Source organism: Galendromus occidentalis, unplaced genomic scaffold (genome assembly GCF_000255335.2).
Source record: "Galendromus occidentalis unplaced genomic scaffold, Mocc_1.1 scf7180000077440, whole genome shotgun sequence".
In the NCBI taxonomy this organism is placed as follows: Eukaryota; Metazoa; Arthropoda; class Arachnida; order Mesostigmata; family Phytoseiidae; genus Galendromus; species Galendromus occidentalis.
In genome coordinates, this window is record NW_003805428.1 from 1,346,098 (window position 1) to 1,370,931 (window position 24,834).

Genomic DNA, 24,834 nt, shown 5'->3' on the forward strand with positions numbered 1-24,834 from the left:
GAATCTGGCGGGGAGAATCGAACGCGCGAACGTTGGTCTCGAGCGACCTTCGCGCGCTCGATTCTGCTCGCACCGCTGCTCATATGCATTCATGTAGGCTCAAGCGCAACAAGCTCCGGGACGCCATGATGGTCACTGGTGACGACCTAGATTAGTTATGCTTGTCCGGAAATAAACTGGAAGAAATGGAGGAGGGAGTCTGTTTACTCAGAATATGACAGTTTCACAGACCACGGCGCGGCGCCTTGTGCAGTCTCATCAAATTAGGACCGAGTTGCCCGGTCTACTGTACTTGCGTTGCCAGGAAGTCCGACCCCGTGTCTGGACGCGGAGGCATGAGCCGGAACTGGAGTCCTTAGCGGCCCCTTCAGACTCCGTGTGGAACTGTTAATACGACCGAAACTTTCACTAGTTGGATTCCAAGGAAACGTTCTCTAGGTCACCGTTAATTCAATTGAATATACCGTTCTTTCCACGTGGCTTCTCGAGAAGGTTTCACCCCAACGAGTTCCTGCTCATGACGAACAGGGGGAAGCGCCAAGAGTTGCCCACGCAGACGTACTCGGAGCAAACGAACAGGCTGAGTGACGGAAAAGGGACCTCTCTGTGAACCGGAACAAATCAACTTCGCCGTTCCAAGCTACCAACGCTCGAGTTCGCAACACTCCATCTTCGAGGAACAGAGAAGGAGACGCGGATCATATTTAGGAAGCACTAACGAAACGTTGGCAAAATTCTCCCACAAACTTCATAGGTCAAAGTAGAGCCCGGGAAGGCGCCTTTGCCACGCTTATAAGACAGACGCAGAACTATAATTAAGCCGTGGCCCACGGAAATAGGATCATAAAACTTTTCCACCACGTGACCTATCAAACTCTGCGACTGGGTTCTCTGAAGACGGCGGACCTGAGCCCGACTCCATGGCTCGGAAACTCGGGAATTTCGGAATTCGAAAAGATATGGCAGCGCCTCCGGAGCATCTGTTTCTCCCCGGAGCTCCGATTCATTGATCTACATTCATTGATCGCGTCCTACCGAAAGAAAAGAGTTGCTTATCTGAATGAAGGAATACGGAATCATTATCATAATAATAACGATGAGCTCGACTCGAGGCATTCTTCATGATATGTCTTCAACCGACCGTCGAGAAGTTTCGATCCCGTTCATCCAAATGCGTAATTCAAAGCGGTTCGAGGAACGCCGCAGGAGATGCACATGAACATTAGTGATGCACATGAACGATTAATAACGGGCGTCTTCGTGTGATTCAGAAGGCCTCACAACGATTTTTTTCCGATCTTGTCGCCTGAATTGACGCGGCGGCCGACTCCGTCGTGCGAGCCGACTGTCGCAAGCTCGTCTAAGGATTCTCCCTAATGAGGTGACCTCGAAAGACTCCACCACAAAGAAGCGTCTGATTGAGTTGAGGCAATTTAGTGATGAACTATATCATTCAAAATCGGCGTTTCAGGTCGTTGCTGGTCGTATTTCACGCGGATTTTCCAAAGCCACCTAACGGAGCTCGAATGATTGACATACGGAAGCCAACAATTGACTGCCAATCAAACGACGAGCCATCAGCGAAGTCTGACTTGCTGAGCCACGACCTGAGTTGGTGACCTTTGCTCGGAAAGTGTGAAGCGAACCACAGATTCCGAGGGATAGTGGGTGTTCACAGTAGCCGGAGTCATCGCAGAGGTTCTGACGAGGTCTCTCGAGAAAGTCCCCCTATCGGCCAGGAGAAACTCATCCACTATTATACCACGAGGCTCATCAGCCAGAGCGGGCTTCGCCGCGAGGCCATCTCAATGATTGGGACTCGACAGAGTGGTCGTCGCCGCCTCCCTCTCGTCACCCGCTACAAGATCCCGCCGATAAATCCGGATTGTAGCCAAGAGAAGAAGGGCTCGTACGGATAGAATAAAACAGTTGAAGGCACACCTCAAACACCGAAACGAGAGGTGGCAAACCTAAAACCATGAGGTACGTCGCCCTCTTGCTCTCAGCGCTCACGGCATCAGCTCGGGCACAGGGTGAGTACGTCCGCACGTCTGATCGAGACAGGCAAAACGCTTCCGCGGATTGAGCCTCGTACTCGATCCGTCGTCCATACATAAACGCTCTGACGAGAGTCTCGAGTTTTTCTTCTGACATGCCCCGCTGAGGTACTCCCGACGTTGGTTGCCGGTCGGCTGAGAATCTCTCGTGGAGAAAAGAGAAAACACTTGTCCGCCCTCAGCTTGATGGCCCGGTCTCTCTTTTCGAGACCGAAATCCAATATCCTTTGTGGACAGCAGCTTGAGGCGTCCCGATTCCGAGTGGTATTATTGATAGCCGTTCGAAAATCCCCTACACATCGGGCTCTCCCTCTCCCTGGGTCATCCACGGGGAAGGCGGGGGATGAGATTGAAGAAAAACATGTCTCCTCAACGTACCGTCTCAGCTGATCGATGAGAAAAGTACTTTATCTGATAGGACGAAGCTCACCGACATGCTAGATCCAAACACCTGGACTGAGCATGTATGAGAGGAAAGCGATCAATGGTATTGGCAAAGTGTCTGGCGTCCCTTTCTGCGAGCAGGGCTGAACTCATGGCTTTTTCTTCCAACTCAAAAGTAAGTTTCTCCCAGGACCGTCCACGCCCGCTGTTACTTCGATCAACGTTTCCGTCCCTGTCGTGCCTGGGTCAGTCACCGTGACGATTCCATCGATTACGTCGATCCCAGCAGCGACCGTAAATGTCACGGGAGTTCCGGGCTTGTCGATCAACACGACGGGTACAACGACGAGCATCAGTATCATCAATCCTCTCAAGTGCGAACAATCGACTCTGAAGTGTCCGGAGGGTTTCACGATGGCCTTCTGCACGCCTTGCATGGCCAAGTGCACTAGAACTATCGGGGCTCTGAGCCTGTCCGCCCTCATCGACCACAAGCGCATCGTAATGGCTCCGGACGGAACGAATTGCACTACGAACTTCGTACGTCATCGCAATGATCCTACGATAATTTACCTCGGGCCAGATTTGAATTCATCCCAGGTGAGTTTTCTGACCGAAAAGTCCTCACCGCTACTTGATTTTCAGTTCGCAGTTAGTCGCCAGGGCGTTTGCCGTCGAGGGAACTGCGTGTCGAACTTGTTCAGGAGGAATATGCTCAAACTGTGTCCCTTCGGCTTCTTCACTTGCTGAGCACTAGTTTCGCACCCTCCACGAAGTCATCCTCTCAACGCAGATGTTTATTTATCTTTCGGGTTGGCAAATAAAACTCGAACCCGCCCGGACTCGAATTGAAAGCTCGGATTTTCGCAAATCAATTCGAGAGAGACTCTCCATGAGCTTCCGTGTGCGTATGCTCCTCGCCGCCAACAGATAATCAATACAGATCTCTGCTCCTCTTTTCGTCTTCTTGGAAAAGAGCCAAAACCTTGCCGCTCAATCGAGCGCAGGATAATCATCTCAGTGAGAGACCTAGAAGTCCCGGGAGGCTCCATTGAAAAGGCTCGGATCCCGGAATTCAAGTGCACTCTAAGATCACCTGGTTTCCGAGAGTCTCTCGAGTAGAGATCTTCCTCGACTCGGCAGGGCACCCGCTGGAATGTCAGAGCCAATCTGATTTGAACTGCAACAGCTGAAATGTCGAGGCTTGATGTGTCTCTACCGGCACGACGCTAGACTGCCGCCTCCGGAAGAGCGCTTGGCACAATATGCAGGCATACAGGGCGGCAGGCTCCGGTGCGTATCGATCGATATCTCCAGCCAGCGTTGCGCCGACTCCGAAGATCCCTCCCTTCATCCATCTATTCAGCTGTTTTCGGCTTGATCAGCTCCGACAGATATACGATGCAACCTGGAGCGGAAGTGCTCCCAAAAGGTCAGGCAACACGAATGCCCTTTGATGCGTTGGGATGGTCTCACTGCTCAGGCGCGACGGGCAGATTAGAAGGGATGGAGTTCCGCCTCTCTACTCCGAGCGACATCGGAAAATGAAGCAAAGAGAAAATATCGAATCTCTCTCGATGTATAGTTCTGTTTCGAGCTTTTGTGTGATCAGGCTTGCCTAATACTGTCCCCATCGATATCGCATTCTGAATAGGGCTAAAAAGAAACAGAACGCTCAGATCTGGAGATGGGGTTCGCTTGCTATGGCGGCGCTCAGATTTAAACGCGAGCCTGTCGATGAACGGACGAGAGAAATGCTTCAGTGAGCTCTGCTATTCTCATCGGATCACTCAGAGGGGATTTCGATGAGCAGCCATCTACTCTCGATATCGTCCTTCTTCCGTAAGAGGAAGCCTTCCCCTCGGGCACGGTATCGCTCCCGGAGTCGTATTTTGTGCGTGAAAATCGGGAGCAGACTCCGGGAAGCGACTGGCGGGAGAAATTCGACTCATGAGGAAAACACGCCGGGAAAAACAGAATTAGACGAAAAGGCCACACTTCCCGATCTTTCGCGGGAGTTCCCAGAGGAGAGAAATCGCGATCGGAAGATCCACTGGAAAAAGTTAATTCGAGCTGCTAGCGCAGAATTGGATCATGAATCATGATTCTAAGGAGATCCTAGGGCGACGCAGCGGTTGATCGTGAGTGCAATGAAGCCTCCATTATCTGGTTCCGAATATTTTCCGGATTGCTCGATCTTTGCCTCAGGCTTCTTGATCCGGAAGAGAGCGCCAACTCGAGTCCGACGCTTCGCCCACAAATTCATTGAGCTCTCGCAGGGTGCGGTGCGGCGGGCGTGACCTGTCAGGGTCTCCGTCCGGAGCATCACCGCACACATGATGATTTCCTAATTCGAACTTTCCGCCAACTCGATCGCGATACGAAACTCTTATGACTTATGACATGATGACTTTTCTGACAAGGGCAGCGTCCCCTCATCGAGGCCGACCGCCGCTTCTCGCGGTCAAGTTGGGAGGATTCCATTCAAGAAGCAGAAAGACGACACCTCTTGATCGCCTCTCGCTTGAAATCACAAAGTCCCGAGTGATGTCCTCTTTTCTTCCGGAAGAGTCGCTTGGAAAAGCCGTCAGTTCACTCGTTTCGTTCACCGCGAGGGGGGCGTAAGGCTTCGAGTTGTATCTTGCTTCTTCAAAACTTCTCCCCTTCCACGGAAAGAGCAGGAACGAATCGCGTTCTCGATTGACGATTGAACGCATTGACGCCATATGATGGCGAGGACAGGCTGATGATGTCCTACAATTATTGTAGACGCGCAGAGAATGGCGTGGAATGGTCGTCTCAGGAGCGGGAGCCAGAAATATACCGCGTATGAAGCAGCTTCGTTCCACGTCTGACAAGTCCTCCGCATGCTGTCGCGTCGAGTCGAAAAAAAAGATCCATAGGTCTATCGCTTCATAGCATAATCTGCAACTCTTGACATTGCTGAATGACTCGCGAGCTTGCTCAGGAGCATCGCATCGTCTGAACTCCCCAATCGGGCTCGGAGATCCGAGAGGGCGGAAGGGGCTCCGAACCGAAGTTCCTCATGAACGTCCGCCGCAGGTTCCCCAGACGGGGTTGCTCGAGGCTGCCACGAGGGATCAGAGCCTAAAATTCAATACTCCCTGAGCCGCCGATGCTTGTCTTTTTGACGAAGGACTGCAGTCCTACGGGAATTCACTCTTCGGTCACGACCAAAGATACGCCTGCGATCTTTTTTTCTCCGACTCCCGCCGATGCGGAGGGCGTTCTTCTCTTCGCGAGTTTGGAGAATCGTTGATGCCGCGAAGACTCCTCTTGCAAAGGGTCTTTTAGGGTCTCGCGCGAGGACCTCCTCCAGAGCAGACGGAAGGGGACTCGATCTCGGCTGGTTTCGAATGTTGGACGTCAACGGCCCCGATAAGATTGGATCGTCCATGGAACTGTATTCGGAGCTGCGGAGATTCTCGACCATTGGCTGACACGGCAGCTCTTTTCTACATTTGTTCGAGGAGAATCGCAATTTGAACTGGCCACTGAGGAGGCACAGGGCTTCGAGAATGACGCAGCTTTTATCTACTCCGGGAAGGCGCGTTTTTGAAGTCGAAGCCTGGGAAGAAATCGCAAGCGTTTCCAAATGAAAAAGCGTTCCTCTTGCTCCCCAATTTTTACGAGAGTGAGTTGCAGTAAGGTGAGCTCCACTACGATAGTTTTCCGATAGAGGAATGGCATTTCGACGCAACAATAGTTTTTGCCCCTCTCCGTGACGATTTTTTCCCGAACCGAGCCGTACGGCGTAGTTCTACGCCAAAAATGGATCGAGACGTGGGAATGACGTCATTCATGAGTAAAGCGCACTCCATGTTGCCGCGTGATTGAGAGCCACGGAGTAATTTTCCAGAGCTCTGTTCAGTGTCACTGATCAACGTCCGGAAGTGCGCGCGCTCTCTTTTCGCCGCGCGCTCACTTTTCGCCGCGCGTTCTGGCCGCTGTAATCTGTCCCGTGGTCTATGCGCTATGCAGTGCTTTGTTTGGTGTCTGCCTCCTCTCTTACACAATGAATGTTTGCTTTGATTCCGTTCGAAGGTCGTCTGCTGCCCGGTCGTTCGTTCTGCCTCTGCTTTAGTTGCAATCTCCGGCGGAGTAGAGGGTCCGTAATGTGAGGAGAGAAACCCTTTTCCCCCAGGCTGGATTATAGCCTCTGTCGGCATTAGGATTATACCGCCGTGCTTAATAAAACATGAGTTGCCGCGCCATCTTGTGGAAGCGCCAGTTTCACTCAGGTTCTCGAAACGATCGCGTCGTCTCTCGAGTGGTTAGGGTTTGATATAACTTCAACAGTTATCAGCCTCCCTGGCTAGCATAAGCGTCGATGGATGGACTGCTGAACGCGGCGTGATCGAGTTCATTGACAGATCAAGCGCTGCTCGTCAAAACCACTTGTAGAGGTCAGAGTCCGAAGCAGGCACCGTAGGCAGTATTCCGAGAGGATCGATCTCAGAGTCCTCGCAGGCACGTTTCAGAGATGTGTGGAAAAACTCACAGACAGGTGCCGAGGGTGAGCTGCCTCGGCGGTACCATTCTATCTGTTTTCGGTCTCTTTTGAAGATAGTGAGCTCTTCCCCGAAAACAGAGGAACGGCGGTGAGCGCCGAGGATGATAGAGGAAATACCTCATCTGCGTTTGGCTTTGCAGGTAGCGAGGGATCGGGCTCGGATGGTGATCCCAGCTCTCCTCATGAGAATACATGCTCCTGATTTTTCAGATCGGGATCCGATCGGAATCGTGGAGATGGCTAAGAGCGGAGGGGATCGAGAATGCGTCGTCACTCTTCTACATTTCAACGACTGCTATAATATAGAGCCGCAGAAACAAGAACCTGTCGGCGGTGCGGCTCGATTCAAATCGGTATTGAAGTCATTTGAATCCGTGGAGCCCTTGGTTCTCTTCAGCGGGGATATCGTTTCTCCGTCGAGCAGTGAGTTTCAGTCATCTCCGTAGATCCTCTCGACTCGTCGCGGAGTCGGTCATGAATAATAATCACCGCTCGCAAAAGCTCGATCATTCATAGTTCTGTGGATAATAAGCTATATTTCTCAATCAGTTAGCACATTCACCAAGGGTGAACAGATGATCACAGTGCTCAATTCCTTCGGTGTCGCCTGTGCGGTCTACGGCAACCATGACTTCGGTGAGTCGTACCGCATCACATGTTCGAGCCGAGTCGATCCTTGATGAAGGATGTCTCAGAACGCTGTGTTCTTACGGGAGTCTGTTTTCGTAGATTTCGGTATCGAGAATCTGATCAACTTCAAGAACAAGTGTCTTCCCGTGGCTCATGAGCAATGTGTTGGACAAGGGAACTCAGACGCTCTTGGCGGAAGGCCTCGAGTTAGTCATCTTAGAGAACAAAGGGAAGAAGGTATGCGTTGCCCATCTCTCAAGGCTTGAATTGAGACATGGGTGTTTTTCTCCGGAGGATGGAGATGCTCCGGCTGAGAATTATTCTTCCCTTCGTAGATCGGTCTCATCGGTCTCGTCGAGAAGGAGTGGATCGAAACTTTAGCAACGATAGAACCTGAGGACGTAGACTTTCGGGATTTTGTCGATGAAGGCAGACGTCTGGCACGACGCCTCAAAAGTCCCGCTTTCGGATGCGACTATGTGATCGCTCTTACTCACATGCGCTTTCCCAACGACTGTCGCTTAGCTGAAAACGTTGAAGAGATCGATCTGATTCTCGGCGGTCACGATCACGTGTACGATGTCCGGAAAATCTCCAATCGTTACGTTGTCAAATCAGGGACAGACTTCCGTCAGATGTCGAAGATTGAACTCACGTTCAAGGTTGATGGGACGGTGGCTTTCAAAATAGAGGAAATTGATGTAACATCTGTTTACCCAGAGGACACGGATCTCGTTGAGCAGCTCAAGAAGTACAACGATATCATCGAAGGTACTTGAGACCATGCCCATAAGACTCGATTTCCAGTTCCCAATCGAACTCTTTGCTTCTGAAATCCATCGAATTCGCTGATTGCAGGACAGATGGATGCGATCGTTGGGTATTTCTCTACCCAAGTCGACGGGCGGTTCCAATCGAACAGAACAGAAGAAACGAATCTTGGGAGCTTCGTGGCAGATATTCTGCGGGCTTCCACGCACGCAGATCTAGCCATCATAAATTCTGGAACTTTTCGATCGGATAGAGTGCACGAGCCGGGAATCTTCACGATGTGCGACATCGTACGTATTTAGCGTTCTATCACGACCTGGTCAAACCTCGGACGCCTCAGGGCAGAGCTCAGCTTGGCTCTACTCGATGTAATTTGGGAGCATCTTATTCTCAGCATATGTATATGTATATCATAATCCCATGCCTCAATCAGTCATTGGTCTATAGATTTCGATTTTCCCCGCCGACGATCCCATTATGGTTTATGAAGTGACGGGACAGCAAATCAGAGCGGCGTTGGAGAACGGAGTCAGCCAGTACCCGAAGCTTGAGGGTCGGTTCCCGCAGGTAATCTATATGCATTGAAACGTAGGTCTGTCTGTTTGTCTGTTTGTATGTCCGGGGTACCCTATAGACTCGAAAACGGCTGAACCGATCGTCGTGAAAATTTAGGAGCGTGTTCTGGGGGATACAGCGGTGGTTACAAGCGGGTCAGTTCTCCGATGCGATGGGTCCTTCTACCATGAAAAAATTATTTGAGTGCTCCTCCCACGAAATTGTTGTCATGTGATGGGTCCTCCCACCATAAAAAAATTTGTCGAGTGGTCTTCTCACCGAGAATCAAAGATTTCATCAAGGGAAAGGCGGGTATTCGCCGGATTTCTCATCGGCTGGACCGATCACCATGAGGATTTGATAAGAGTTCTCCTAGATACCTTGCCCTGAAACCCACAGCGACCGGGACTTCATCCGCAAACCAAACTTATTCTGAATCTAGGTGTCCGGAGTGGCCTTCGCCTTCGATCCGAAGAAGCCTCCCGGAGAGCGTATCAGAAGTGAGCACATCAAGATCGGCGACGAGCAGCTCGACCTCACATCACGCTATCGCCTTGCGTCCAAAGAGTTCATCTGGACTGGACGCGACGGATACGATGTCTTGAAAAACTCTCTGGTCCTCGTGAGTACGGCTTGGGATATCCGTTCTTAGAGCCCGCGGAGCTTCGAAAACGACTTTCTCTTGACCAATCAATCGGACGTTTATCATAGGTGGACCCCGATGAGTTGCCTCCCTTGCGCACAGCCGTGCAATGTTATCTATCAGCGATGCAGAGCTTCCTTGGAGCTGAAAAGACTCCACGAGGCCATCATCGACCGAGCCTGGTCGCGTCGTGCAGGTCGGTGGCAATAAAGCGAATGGGGCTCTTTTATCGTTAATCCGCGGTATTGTATCCGGGGGGAGCCGTTGTATCATGGATCACTTATAGAGGTGAATCCGATCCCTGATAGTGACCGGAATTTTCCACGCACAGTTTCGATAGTGGACCAGCGGAGCCATCTTCAGGTCCAGAATCAGAAAGCGAGGTCGTCAAGTTCCATCCGGTCATCGATGGCAGGATCATAGCGCTCACGAAAGAGGTGAGAATTATCACTCCGCTGGAATCCGGGTGTTGCTCGATCATTCTGAAAGGCTCGGGTGAAAGACAATTCCGTTGATTTTCGTTTTCAGTGGTACGCGGAGAAATCTGGCTTGTTGAACCAGTCCCCGAGTTGTCCGAGCGTGGAACCTGAGGATTTCTTGTAGCAACGTCTCGAGCCACCCACCCACCTATGCAAAAGTCCGAACTGAATATCCGTAGAGTGATATACGTCTTACTTTCGAAGATGTTCGGCGTGATTGGAGCGTACCCGAGACTTTGCGAGTTTGCTCACGTTCACGTTCACTTCGTGAGTTCAGACTGCGCCAGGAGGGTCTGGGGCGCATCGATTTCGATTGCGCTGAGACCTTGCGTTGGGATGATTCCTCGAATCCCGGGAATCGCCTGGTGCATACCTGCGGTTCGTCGGCTCTTCCGGAAGGTTGAAACTCTACGAGGGCACAACTAGAATTTTTGAAGGGCCATCCACCCTGGCTTTACGACTCGTCGGCGTGCACTTTTGTACCAGTGCCCTCAGAGAACGAAAAATCTTGGGAATGGAAATATTCCTAATGTTGGCTCAACGCCGATCGCCCGAGAGCTCGCAGCATAGATTTACTCCTCTCGTCGATTGCGACGCGTGGGTTTTTCATGTTTCTTTGTTGCACCTAATTTATTCCAGGGAATGGAGAGTTCACTGGTCTTCCAGTCGGATATATTTATAGCTGCAGTCTGTTGTATTAACGTGCTGTAATCATTTCTCCACAGAACTACTGCGAAATAAAATAGAGCAAGAAATCGCATCGAGGTCAATCCGAGATTCGGAGTTTTTTGCTCTTCTCTCCTAGTAGCCTTGTCCCAATAGTGGTGATCAGTCCCGGGAATATGGAGCGTCTAGGTTGGTCTTAGGGGAAAGTCCCAGCAAAAATCTCACCACGAATCGGTGGAGACAATACCTAAAATACCGTCGCTGACCTGGGCCCGCTCTGCATAGATCCCCCCGCACGGCCTGGCCGAGCGCTCTTATGATTTCGGAAGACTCCTCTTTGAGACTTCTCTTCTCCATGATGAGTTGGTATATGTTCTCGAATTTTTGAGGTTTTGAGTGAGCGTCTGGAATCATTTTCTCCTCACGCAATCGGGGCGTGGTGGCTCCCGCTGCATCTGATCCGAAAGGCTTCCTAGCGATAAGCTGCCCGCTCTTCCTCGACTAGACTGTCAATTCGAATTTCTGCTCGCGAAGCTCGACTGATATGCTGACTACCCCGCTTTCTCTCCTGACACATCATGGGAGACATCGGGGATATACAGGGGATTCCGGTCATGCTTTATTGATGAAATCAAGAAACGAATTCAGCTTGATGTGCATCTTGGATTTATTGTACCCATCATTAGACAACTCTCGTCCATGAAATTTTTATCTCCCTCCTGGTCAGATTTCCTTCCCAGTTCTCCCTATATCCGAACGGGTTGTCGGATTCATCCAGTCATTACTGCTGGCTTTGCTCCCCTCGGGTTCTCCGTGTATATATTATTTTAGATCAAAGTACAAAAAATCTCGACTATGTACAACTACTCCTATTGACCGCTCACGCGAACCTAGATCTAGGGCAAATTTATCAGATTGGTAGCTCCAATGACATCATTGTTCAACTGAGGAGATTCGTCGTAGAAGTTATTTCATTCATCACTTTCAAGCATCCTCCTCCATGGTGATTCATTGCCCTCAACACTCGCTCTTCTCATTCTGAACGACGCGATGTGGTGGCTGGCGATTGCACGCAGATCCTCTTAGGAGCTGATGAAAGTCATGTTCGAAGTGAGATATTCAGGTATATATATATGCGTATGTTCAATGTTCCCCCAGCGCCTCACAATCCGTACATCACTCATCCCTTTTAGCAGAATTAGTAAGTACCTCTCCGGGTCTCGGAGCCGGCCTCACGCTTCGCTCCCGATAATCATTCTCAGGACCAATGTCGTGAATTCGAAAAGGTGATTTCTGAATCGGAATCGCCGAACTCGACGTTTACCCCTGTTTTTGTACAATACATCCCGAATCATATTCGTCGACTCTATTGGATTTCAGGTTGAAGAATGCTTGGATGGAAGCGAGACCTCCGCATCAGAGCCCGGAGTCTCTCTCATCTGATGCCACTCGAGCGCAGTGCAATCTCTGTCAACGCCTCACGTCTGTCGCGTTTCAATCGCTAGTGATTTGATATGCATTCCTTTTGTCGTTGTGAAGACGGTGTACACATTCGCTATAAGTTCTGCATACAATGAAGGAGTGAAAAATAGACGATCGTCAAAAATAATCTATGGAATTCACCAAAAATACAGGATACGCTGTTTGTGTCGTCGGTCTTCTCGAGGAATCGATATTGAGAAAAAAGTTAGAGTCCCAAGATCAGCCTCATCCTTTTACAGAAATCGAGGTTTTACATTTGGCAGAATTCGAAGAACTTCCTTACTCGCCTCTTTCAGACTTACCCGCCAGACAAAATTTCATTCAATCACTCGTTTGTTCAAACATCTGGATCCAATTGTGACAACCCTTATTGTGTCCCTGCTGACCGCATGCTTTCACGGCAGATAACATTTCTCCGATTTAAGAACTCGTCAAAATTCACTTCTAGCATTTCCGAAACCATCATATTGTAATTGCTTTCCAGGGAAACCGATTGCCTAGATTACTGTGTAATCTTTTATAATGCGTAGGTATAATTGTGTAGATTTGTATGCACCCGTAGATTCCGCGAGAGAGACTCGATTCTGCGCGAATGGCTTTACATGATCGTTGGATGGTCCTCAGGTGAAATATTGTTGAATTGATTTCTCGACGTCGACGGGTCGAAATCTGCCACGGAAAATATTTGTTGTCTCTGTTCGGAACTGGCTGGTACGTGAGGCGATTTCCGCAGCTCTCGAAGAGCACAGTACGGGAGTAGCCTTTCGAGAGCTACAGATAGCGGTCCCGTAGACTACGGGCCCATGTCAAGACCATATTATTCATCCTTAGGGCTTGGTCGAGGCTTGGGAATCATTATCCAAAATAAATTAGAGCGATTATATGCTTGGTTTGTATATGTATAGAGTGTACAGAGCCCATGTATAAACCGCCTTCTGCCGATTGCGGACTTCTAACGTCACAACACCGCTTGGTGCATTGCATATGGTCAAAAAATTGCATATGGTCTCACCATCATGCTGGCGCCGCTTAAGTAAGAAAAATATGATTCGCTTTCCGTAGCATCAGCAGCGAATTAATGTAGGCAAAGGCGTTCGTGTCTGATCGTAAGTTCTCAACCTCCAAAATGCAGATGGCGACGGTGCTCTGGGTGGGGGAACCGGGATTTTCTGCTTACGCGCGGCCTTTTATATCTGCTCCCGGGAACAGCCGGCCGTCATGTCTGGGCAGGAAAGAGGCATCCCCCGAAAGAGATAAGAAAGAGAATGGTGCACCGGGACAATTTTTCGGGGAATCAGAGAAACGAAGAAGCTCTCCCGTCTCTCTCGGAGCGGAGACGATCAGACATGGAGGACAGTGGGGAGCTCCCCGCTCGAATAGTTCGAGTGACACGGCAGAAGGAACAGAAGTGTCCAGAATTCCCACCTCGTAACCTGATCGCTCGATGATTCGGGCGAAGGATCCCCGCGGTCCTCCCTGGACCTTTCCCCCACCCAACCGGCCACTTACACAATTAGGTTAGATTAGTTCGTTTCGTTATTCTATGGCTGCTTAACCCATTGCCGTTTTCGTCATGGATATTGAACTATATCTAGAGTTTAGTTGCTTGGAGCTCTCTGTGGATTATCATTGTAGTAATCAATGGATTGAGTTTCTCAGAATCCGCCCATTGATTTCTCGATTGCACTCAGACTAGCAAGTTAGACACGTGGCCCTAAGTTCTGTGGGCATTCCTCCACCAAGACTCAGAGTGAAATCGTCATCGCGATCGCCATCTCACAACCATCGACACGCAGCCGTGTCGACCCGTCGATCGAATCCGCATGGTCGGACGAAGCTATTCAAAATTGAGAATTACAGCTACCTAAATTGTACAGAGTCGCATCAATTCCTGCAACGCTTCGAGCGCCTGACGATTTCTCTCTACGATAAAGTTGAAAATTGCCAGAGGAAATCCAAAAACTGGTGACTCGTTCAGGGGGGTATTTCTCTTACAGCCCTCCGAGAGAGTTCGTGTTCTTTCGGCCATACGGAGCTCGAGTCGTCGTCACGATCAGAGAACGCCGCTCGGATTGGTCCGCCGACTCTCGGCAGCGAGAGCTAGGATCATCACCAGTTTAGATGGATCGTCCCAAAAATAATGTGTTGCTTGCACTGCGTTCCCGATAGTTAAAGTGGTCAATGGTCTCCTCTGAGTAGCTCCATGAGAAGATTAAAACCTGGTGCCGCATCGCCCCTGCTCTTGGCTTGTCGGGAAGCCGCAAGGCTCTCCTTGGAGATCTGGCATGCGCGCTCGAGTTCAGGAATGCAGAGGAGGAGCTCGCCAAACTTGGCTGCGTTCGATGGATAGTGATTTGAAGTATACGATTGCAGAGCTTCAAGCACTTGTTTTTTACAAACACGAACCTTCTCCGCTTCCTTGAGACCAGAAGCATCTGAAAATGAGAGAGAGAATTGCTTCAGGAACCGGAGCCAGCGGAATACAGCATTCGGGGTGCGGCTCGTGATTCGTGAGTTTACCGCACGCCACCCGGGACCAAACCCCGGGAACGGGGATACGTACCCGAAGTGAGCAGCACAATGACCTTGAGGCAGACAAATTCGCAGTGATCAACGTGAAGTCTACGAAGATGTTCGGTGAGGTTCAGCATTCTCTCCACGACGGGCCCCATACCACATTGCTGGGCCTGGTGGAGAGTTACGCTTCGACCCCGAGAAACGCGAAGTTCACCCTGCGTGACCATAGAGCGGAAGCAACAGGACAACAGTAGGAGTTCGCACCACGAGTTAATTAGGAGAGCTATTTGATCATCGACGGTAATGTCTCTGAACAGTGGCAGACTCTTGCACCATTTGACGATTTTGTACAATCGATGATCCGCAATATTGCACAACGAGCTGAGCAGATCGGTTGTCGCTCCATTCGGGGGAGAAGAGTCGTCCATCGCCATAGCTTCTTCTTGTTTTATGAACATCTGACCGTCAGAGCTCGCGTCGTTCTCTTTTTCGCGCAGGTGCTGTTGTTTTTCCTTTTCGGTGTAGTGCCACAGGTGTTCAACGGAAAGAATGTCCTGGATCAGCGAAGGAATCCCAGCCTAGAAAGCGGGTAGGAGTAAGTTATTGGTGAGGAAGACTAAACCATCTCGGCCGATGTTCAGATTCGGAATAAACGGGACGCTTCAACTGGAAATCGATCGGCAACCAGGACTTACATCGTTAACAGCGGCATCTTCAGGAGGTAGGGTAGCACCGCCAGAGCTCCCGGATGAATCTCTCCTGCCTCCATGACCGTTACTGTTACCGTTGGATTCACCGGCTGCCACGCCGTGTGAGAATTTATGGTTTCCGTTGTCCAAGCTGAGATTGTGCGGCGACATCAGGAGTGAGGTCACAAGCGATGGCGAGTAGCCCAGAGACGAGTCCACTAGACCTCCAACGAGGCCGGCAAGAGAACCATTGCTATGTTTTATTGCCGAAGCCACTCGAGGCTCCGAAGATGTGATCACACTGGAAGATGAGGTGCGGGCAATCTTCACGCTGGAAGCATCGATTGATCGGTGTCAAGCGGTGTGCGGATTGCTACAGGATGGGATCGCGGCATGATCGAAAAGAAAATGATCCACAAACTCAACGAACCTATTGGATTTCTGCACGAGAGCGATTGGTTGGTGCACAGAATCTCGATTATCCTGCGCAGAAGCCGGTCGCGCGTTCGACGACGGGGCGTCTGAGGACGGCGTTGACGGAAGTCCTGGGTGGGGTGGGGTTGTCAGCGAGGGGAATCCATACGAACACTGATATGTGGAGCGGCCACCTCTGGTACGATCTTCTCGAATAGCTGGAAGATTTCGGGAATTCAGCGGTCAGAAGCTTCCGAGCCGGTATCGTATTCTCCGATGCCAGACTCCAAACATGCTAAGAAGTTACCTTCGAGTTTCATGCCCATCTTGAGACACTTGTCAAAGCGACAGGCTGGACACTTTTTGCGCGTGGCAACTTGCACGGCACAGTTGCCTCCGCGGAGACAGACATAGTGTTTCTTGTTCTGCACAGTACGCTTAAAAAAGCCTTTGCAAGACTCGCATGAAAAGATTCCTGCAGAGGGAACGAGGAATGGTTGAGCTTCGTGCTGATAACGCTCGAAATTCAGGATATTCCGAGAGGTTCCCTATCTGATCGATATGCTTACCGTAATGGAAACCAGAGATTCTATCACCACATATCGGACAAGGCCCCGATAGAAGTTGTTGCCGACTAAAACCACCCGCGGCATTAAATAGAGCCGTCGGGAACGCGTCCAAGTCACCGGGGGCGCCGTGCATTCCTCCGTAGTCGTTGCTTTCATCAGACGTCGATGAAGCCGTAGAGGACATTCCGCCGCCGCTCATTATGACACCTTGAGCCTGAGCGACTTTCAAAGCTGCAGCGGCGAAATCCCCCATTGTGAACAAGTGTCCTGGAGTAGATGAGGGGGGATTGGCTTCGTGGGGTGTTGGCGTTGCGGAGTTCCGAGACGATTCGACCGAGGTGCCCGAGCCCATGGTCAGGTTCCTCATATGGACGCCAGGACTACTTGAAGGAGAGTACACAGAATTCGCTGTGGGTCCGCCGGCGTACATTTGACCCGCTGCTCGCTGCTGTGAAAACAAGCATCGAATCAGTCTCCGCACCTTCACGAATTGGCGATAGTGATTGTGTCCTCCAGGAAGATTGAGATAGAGCAATGTAGATACCTGGAGAAGAGGACTTTGCGAGGGACTGTAGCAGGACGACCTGGAACTCGAACTCGAGGTTGGTCTCGGACTGCTCCGATGCTTGAGATGATGACCATTAGGAGCCCCGTTTTTCGTCAAAGCCACCGGGGCCGGCATTTCCCTCCCCGTAGTTATTTCACATTCGTTCTTGACGACAGTCAGAGAAAGCGGTTTCGGATCGTCGTCGGCTTCTTCCTCATCGTGATCCTCAACATCCTCCATCTCCGAATCCTGCTGATGATGAACTCCCATGGATTCATTCTGTCCTGGACTGTGAGGATCGTCCTTCGTCGATGATGATGGCGCTTGGTCGTCATCGTCCCACGACATAGACCGTGGCGGGGGGAATGTCGAGGATCCGCCGCTCGTCGGCGACGAGCTCGAGGCCGTCCCTGTCGGACGCGAACAAATATTTGTCATTAGTTCCGTGAACCCCGTTGCGAACCTCTCATTCTCCGGCTGGAGCGCATGCGTCATGAGGGAGAGCCGTTACGCCCGATCGGTACAAGGGAGGAGAGCATTGCCGGCGGTATTTCGAGAATGAGAGCCGTGCGGCGACACAAGACGCTACAACTACTCGAAAATGATGATTACGGAAATAGATAACGACCGCGCATTTTTCTCCTTATCCCGTATCTCCGACACTCGAGCTTGACAGCTTACCATTACTCGAAACCTCAGCTTCCCGTTTGGTGTGATCTTCGTCGACGCTCGGCGAGCCCGCGGACGTCGCGAACGCGTTCACAACATCCGCCTCGGCATCCGATGTGTCGCACTTGTGCACTGAGGAGTCCATCTGAGCAGTACATGGGGCGACCATGTTGAGTAGCTGTCGACGGCGGATCTCGAAAACCGGCTGCGTGCAGCAGAAACCGCGCGACTTTTGGCCGAACTGCCAAACAGCTCTCGAACCCCTCAACCACAGATCATCCTTGTACTTCGGGACGCCGGTGCTGGAAAGAATAGAAAGAAAATTGCTTGAACTCCTCGTTGCCAACGCAAGCGAACAGGGCTATCAGACATGGGGTTCGAAGGGAAAAGGCGAGCAAATCGGACGGGCGGTCGAAGACTTGAGCGGGTTTCGATCCGTTCCACAGCGAATTTTCCCTGTGACAACTCGAACGAAAGCAGCTTTGCGCGGACATCTTGCACTCCGTCAACTCGAACAGCAAGAACGGTCATCGTTCACGGCTGAGTTGCGTCGATGTGAGCCGCTCACCGTTGACCAATGAATACCGAATGAGACAGTGGATTTCGACTCGACAAGTGGAAACAACAAACGCGGCAGTAAGTTGAACTCGACCCTTCGAGAATTATTTCTCTCTAGACGCATCAAGTGCAGCCTCTCCGTCGACGATATCCTCGTAGAACGCGGATGCGGCCCACATGATGGAAGAAAGGTCACGGCGATACGGCATTTCCGAATCTCCATCTGGATCTCAGTGACTCGCTCCTGGAGAAATCCATTTTAGCTCCGACGTCGCTGTCTTGTCTCCAGCGACCTGCGCCCGCTACTCTTCCTTAAGATACATTTCTTGGTAAACATTCCCGACTATCACTGATGGGCAGATTAAGCGACCGCGATGGAAGCGTCGAGAGCAATCGACGATAATAATGTTAGCCTTCTACGCGGTGTCGATCAAGGCTGTCTGCGGCAATGGCTCCCTCGCGACGTCCTCGGGAAAGGGCTGGCGGCCCTGACATTGACGGAGGCCGTCCTTGGCCGTGAACTAGCGACTGTCCCAAGGATGACAGCATTTACTCACTCACTCACTCGAGCGGCCACCGTGAATATCTCTGTGTCTGCATATCGAGAGTCGTCGGCCGTCCTGTCTGTCCGCCCGACGTACCCTCGCAGTCGATTCCGTCCAGGCTGTGAGAAGGAGCGGGCAATCCCCCTCTCCCGCGCGTTGCGTGGAAAAGCCGTCTTCGAGTTCGTCGACGGCTGCTCGGTCGGGTGAACGCTGTCGCCATCCAGTCTACAACGATCCACACAAATACGAGGGCCTGTATAGATTGCCGGAAAGAGCGTCAGATACCGTCAGCGGGCCGAAGGCGCGCGGGAGACAGCGCGTCCGTCCGGCTCTCAACGACCCCGGCTTGCATCATTGAGCACCAGATTACAGACCCCATTCATGTGTACACGCTCGTCCTGAATTCCTCTCTGACAAGACGAGAATTTCTGTGAGAACATGAAGCCAAGCATCGGGACAACTATCATAGAATGAACTCTTCGAGTTAAAGCGGTTCACATTCTGAGGTCTGAATTTTCTATGCGGTCGACCTTCCCAAAACGTCATCTAGCCGGCTGACAGCAGCACATCCTGCCGAGTTGACTACCCATTCAACGTGCCGTAAATCATTGAGCCTATGCAAAGTACGCTGTCGTCGAATCGTCATCGCTCTACATGAGTCAGAGATCCTCGCCGCGATTGTAGAAGCATCGTTCTTCTTCGAACTTCCATAGCCATACCGGTTGAGACAGCAACTACACCGGCGGCGGCGGCTGCAAAGACGTTCTAAAGCTCTTTGTCGGTCTGGACGCCCGCTTGCTTGCTTGCCTGGTGGCTTGCTGGCTGGCCGCTCAGTCAAGACGTTGGGGTCGACGACTCATCAAGGTTTGCCCAGAGACACTTTCGCTGACAGCGCAGAAGTGCGAGCGTCCAGAAAATCGGACAGCTCGGAAGAGCATAGTGCGTTCAAAAAACCGACGAGAATCAAAGAGAACTCCGCCGCTTACGCGATATGTGTACAACTCGTTGAGAAGTCGTATATGAAGCGAAGCTTGAAAAACCCGAGAGGTTCATACCCGAGCCCGCATCGAAAGTTGACGACGAAACAAATTTTCTGAAGCTCTTCGGGTTTCTCTCTGGTTGGACCACGTCGTGCGCATCTTCATTTTTTCCCTTCTTCAGCCCGTCGAAAGATATTCGGAATACGTCGGGAGTACTTCGAGGGACGTCGCGAGCCGGGGCTTCACCTCCTCCGATTTACCGAGCCCGATTTCCCCGAGTACCCGTCAAAACGGAATTCCGAAAATTCCCTCTTCGATTTGCCCCTATCAACTCTTCGGAAGGAAGAAGTCTGATCTCAGTGCCCAGCTGGCGTCGAGCAAAAATGCACATGTTGAACAAATGTCTTCTGAAGGCTTTTGTCTGGTGTGAACTCCAATGACCTTCCGATGTCCGCCCGCTGACGCAACGACGCCGCATGAGTAAGGGGTAACTACCGAAACTCAACTCATGACCGAGACGTGGTATTCATCGAGGAGAAGTACTCACCCTCACGTGGTCTATCCGAGTTTTGATTCTAGACACAGAAGATTTATAGAAATCATGGGCTCGGGTCGCTCAGAGGGAAGGAGCTAACCAAATGGGCTGGTCTCATCCCAGACCGCGAAAACAGACCCAAATGGAAAAGTCGAGCCTCGAGAGATACTCCGGCAAGTTCAAGGGACCCCACGTCTCATTCTACCACGCTGTTTTACTACGAGCACTTGTGAGGATTCCTCTTCCCGACCTTTTCAAGAACGCTCCAATCGCCACTATCGTTGATCCATCTCTTTATCCTTCGAGTCTATCAAACGCCCGAATATCGCCGCTAAAAATACTCGCACGTAGCCTCTCACTCGCTCTCTTCCCGGCTCACGCATACCTCTCGGTTTGAGCTTGCCGCTCTGATTGACGCTTCGCGAGCCCTGTACGCGAATCTCGAGGAGATCTCGATCTCGCGTTCGATATGGATTGCGAGCCGGCCCGCGACAGAAATTATCGCATTCGACTCCACCGTCGTGTCGAACGCCGCGAGCACCGATGCACAGACACCAGCGGTTTTCTCGTCATTTTCGTGTGGTGGGCAACACCTCGGACTTGAAAGCTCCCATTGACTACCTGATTGTAGGCGATCATCAACGTTTTGGGACCGACTGCCGACAAGAATGGCACTGGTACAATTCCATGGTAGCTGCATGGGCCCCTCAAGCTGAGTACACAGCGATTGCTGCTCGGGGCTCAGTTCAATAACCATGACAACCTGAGGCGATCTCCGGTTGAAAACTCCAAATTACGTACGCATTTTGCATTGATTGATCGGCTCCTTGACGTAATCGACGATTTCCTAAGGCACTGAGTCGCACGATTCACCTGTATTCCAAGTTACTGCGGTGACCACATGGCACAACAGCAAAAGGTAAAGAGAAGCGTTGTCTAGACGGTGCTGGAGGAGTGGGTTCGTTCGCAGTGCAGTGACCCTAGCGACGGCGGACGTCCATCTCCGTTGCGCTGCAGGCGCTACAAAGTACGGCGGCTTCAACGCTTCGCGAAATACACTTCGGGAACCGATGGCTCAAACACCGAACACTTTCAGCCGCACTTCGAAATTGAACGAACTCAGCTGAGATCGCGCATTCATATAAACAGGGAGGCTAGGCCTAACCAGCATACTTCAAACTCGACAGAGCCGATACCCGGTCATCGCTCGCAACCGCTCTCTAGGATTCATCGCTGCGTCCCCGTCTTGGAGCTCTCGGAACGAGTACTCCTCATAAGGCGTACAATTCATCCGGGAAAATCGCAATCACGAGAATATCCATTTGTCATAGACACACCACACTCACTCACTCACTGCTGGCAGTCAGTCAGTGAGTTAGACAGTCGGAGACAGTGGCACGGAACGCTTACGGCTAAAGCTTCAAACTTCTGCTTACTTCTGCTCTTCGAGCCATCCAGGAGGACAATGGTGTACTGGAGAATCACTTAACCGTCCGCACGATGCAACAGCCCTGATTTAACGTAGAAAACGTGCTGCGAGGACACGCTAGCGAAACAAGCACGGACCGAGATGTAAACAGATCTGCATCACCACAGTGCAGACAACCTTAACGTCAGGCCGCTTGCTCAAATCAAAACAAGGGGTCGGCTTCGCTTTTTCGTACTTCCCGTCGCGACTTCCGAGTCTCGGCGACTTCGGAGCTTGTAGCTTGGCTCCGAATGTCCAGAACATCATCGATACTGTTGCAGAAAGTCGTCAGCTTCCCGCTCGATTCAATTCATATATTTTGGCAGCTCAATCCGCTGCACCCCCACCTCCCCGTAAAAGGCTCAGTTTTCTAACTAGAAGTAAACTTCACGCTCGAATAGCGGAGAATGACTTGAATTGGGGCCCAGAATGCGACGAGAATATCGAAATCCTTGTAAAGGTAAAACCATCGGGGGTCACGGTCAAGGCCCCTTCGAGTTGTCCGCACTGTGATTTACCGGCGAGACTCGAGCGCTCATTCCGGCTTGCAAACGTAAATGCCGTTACGGGTGCTGTCACGGGGCATTACGGCTCCCGGAATCAATGGGGGTTAAGAAACGGGAGGATATCAGGCGATTTCAGGCCAAATCACGAGATCCGAGGCGGACTGCTCTTTGCACTTGCTCTCTCGAAGCTTCTCTACTCGGGAGGGTCAATGAGCGCTATGAATATAGAGGCGGTCTTCGAGTTTTGCAGTATGCTCATGGTCAGATTCATCTCAATGTCATCGGAGGTTCTTTTTCCTGCTCCCTTCCGGATCTGGACGAGATTGGACATTTCTTCCCTACCGCGGGGAACTAGGATCTCTCTCCATCCTCATCCTGCCGCGACCGGATTTTCTTCTGGCGACTCCCGATTCGGACGGGGTGCTCCAGGACGTTGTCCTTCCTCCCGCTCAACATTCTTGACGTTCTCCTCTCCTTCACCGGGACGCCTCATTTATTCTGAGGATATTCTACGGGATGATGTCCGGCCACTTCTCGAGTGGTCATTTGACTATATACAGTGATGCGTGTCCGGATAGTACACCACGGGATTCGAGATCACTCCACAACCAACTCTTCGGGCTCGTGATGTGTTTAGAGCTTCGCTGTTCTGCGGAAGGCGGGAACGATCCCAGTCAGAGAATGCATTAAATATGTATCTCTTCCATTATGGAAAACTACCCCGTGGGCCTCCGCCGTACGCATCACATGAAGCGGACTGATGCAGAATTTCCATACCGTCCCTTTGGGAATGGCAAAGACAATCGTCCCCCTCCAAGACCACCATTTGCGGGGGCGGGTATTCGCCAACCTCCCGTGAAGTGGCAGGGCTATTGACCATGAGTCGGTGCCCGAGTCTCCCGGAAGTCAGGTGTTCCGTGACCTTACCGACGGAGAAGATATCGTCAGGAATCCCTTCATCAAACACTATACCGAAAGACCATGATTTTCTCGGGTTTGATCGGTGTCTCCGTTTTCTCGCGCGTTCGCAAGAGCGCTCATCAAGACGGGTCGGCCGGGATGACTTACAGAGGACGGAGCTGAAAGTCACCCGACGACCTCCCTCTTGGCGGGAGACTGTCCGAGGAATCGTTGCGTTTTGACGATTGGAAAGATCTCGACAAAACTCCGGCAACCCTTCCGAGGAAAGGATTCGACTCTGTAGGTTCCAGTCTCTCGAATCCTCTCAATGTTAATTCCTCATAATTAAGCAGTTCGGAGTCTGGACCGCAGTAGGCTGTCAGGCAGAGAGCTTCGGTAGCCCGAATGTTACAATGCCCGAATGTTGTCCCAATCAGGAACGGATATTCGATTGAATCCGCGAAGCATCGGGTTCTCTCAGTTGTTTCACTCGATGATCGTGAGCGATAGGACAGAAGGTCAAGAATCGGAATTCGGCGACTGCGACCGCTTTCGGCGATGCATCAACACCTTTCACTGCCGCCTAATTCTGACAGAGCTGCAAAAACACGAAAGGACCGGAGAGTCGCATAATTATTTCCTTCCCGGCAGAGATCACGGTCATCATGGCCGTGGAGTGTGGAGGGGATATCCTGCTGCGAGTCCGTCTGCAGTCTGACTTATGACTTCATTCCATTCACTGAGTCTGTCTCCTGGCCCTGCACGCGGGTCGCGTGAAAAAGCATTTATATTCCTTCCCCATCGACTCCCTCATCCCACGGGAAGTCGAAATAGGGGGAGGTCTCACTTTGAGGACTCGTTCTTGTGGTAGTCCTCGAAGCCGAATTTTGTACTCCCTCCGTAAGGAGTCGCGCTGCTTGACCGAGCGCCTAGAACGCCGTCCGACCATCGACTCGGGCGGCTTCAGAGGATGCTTGCCGATACGCGGAGGGTTGCTTGGAATGGAGCTCCCGATGGAAAATTCATACTGCCCGCCGCAGCTTGAGAGAGAACCTAGCTCGATTCCCCCGCTAAGCCCGCCGGCGCGGGCAAATACTTGAGATGCATGCTTTGCAGATGATAGACGGGAGAGCCCCGGAAGGATTCCCAGTCCGAAATCGGTTTCGATTTAGGATCGGGCTGCTTGGGGATCTGATATTCGACTCGAGTATTCATGGTCGCAGGCATCGCCCTCGGACCAATAACGTCTTGACGGCGTCAGCGGACCGCACAGCAGCAGGTTCAGCGGCCGCAGCGGCGAGGTGAGAGACTGGGAACGCCGCTGTTTCGGCATTACACGTTGTATTGCGTCGAACTCGGGAGCGCGTGGAGTTGCTCACCATCTTTGACAGCCACCTGATGTAGACAGGTTAGCAACTTGAAACACTTCGAAGTTCGGGCATTCCCCTTGCAGTGGTCGGAAGCTGATCCCGATAGATTATCACCATTCCGAAGATACTGTCCTGGAGCCGGATCAGCTGATACCAGATGATTCCGGTTCGAGTCCAGAACAGCTGATGCGGCATTTGAATGAATCTCTTGAGGATCGAGACTCGAGACCCGACGGGATTCCCGTCATCGTTCATATATCTGTGTGAATATTCACAAATAAACATGCATCCGTAGGGGGGGAAGCTTTGATGCTTCTGCTTCCTGCAAGGAAAAAAATTCTATCCTTCTGTGACCTTTCGAACCCT

General features: G+C 51.4%; 2 protein-coding genes across 2 annotated transcripts; one reads left to right on the forward strand and one right to left on the reverse strand.

Moving 5' to 3' along the window:
• The first annotated feature begins 7,247 nt into the window (after positions 1-7,247).
• On the forward strand, positions 7,248-10,177 carry LOC100901116 (trifunctional nucleotide phosphoesterase protein YfkN). Its single transcript, XM_018639468.2, is given in 11 exon segments — positions 7,248-7,398; positions 7,525-7,611; positions 7,705-7,732; positions 7,734-7,842; positions 7,941-8,376; positions 8,464-8,666; positions 8,824-8,943; positions 9,374-9,553; positions 9,643-9,770; positions 9,906-10,011; positions 10,103-10,177. Coding segments are annotated over 10 exon segments (1,446 nt in total). The 5' UTR covers positions 7,248-7,398; positions 7,525-7,550.
• A 4,202-nt stretch (positions 10,178-14,379) lies between these two features.
• On the reverse strand, positions 14,380-17,775 carry Hr39 (Nuclear hormone receptor FTZ-F1 beta). The gene is made up of 8 exons (XM_029111439.1): positions 17,619-17,775; positions 16,935-17,347; positions 16,391-16,835; positions 16,129-16,296; positions 15,838-16,039; positions 15,414-15,738; positions 14,765-15,296; positions 14,380-14,636 (listed from the first exon to the last, which is right to left on the reverse strand). Exons 1-8 carry the CDS (start codon positions 17,773-17,775, stop codon positions 14,380-14,382), a joined length of 2,499 nt encoding a protein of 832 aa, XP_028967272.1.
• Positions 17,776-24,834: the final 7,059 nt, after the last annotated feature.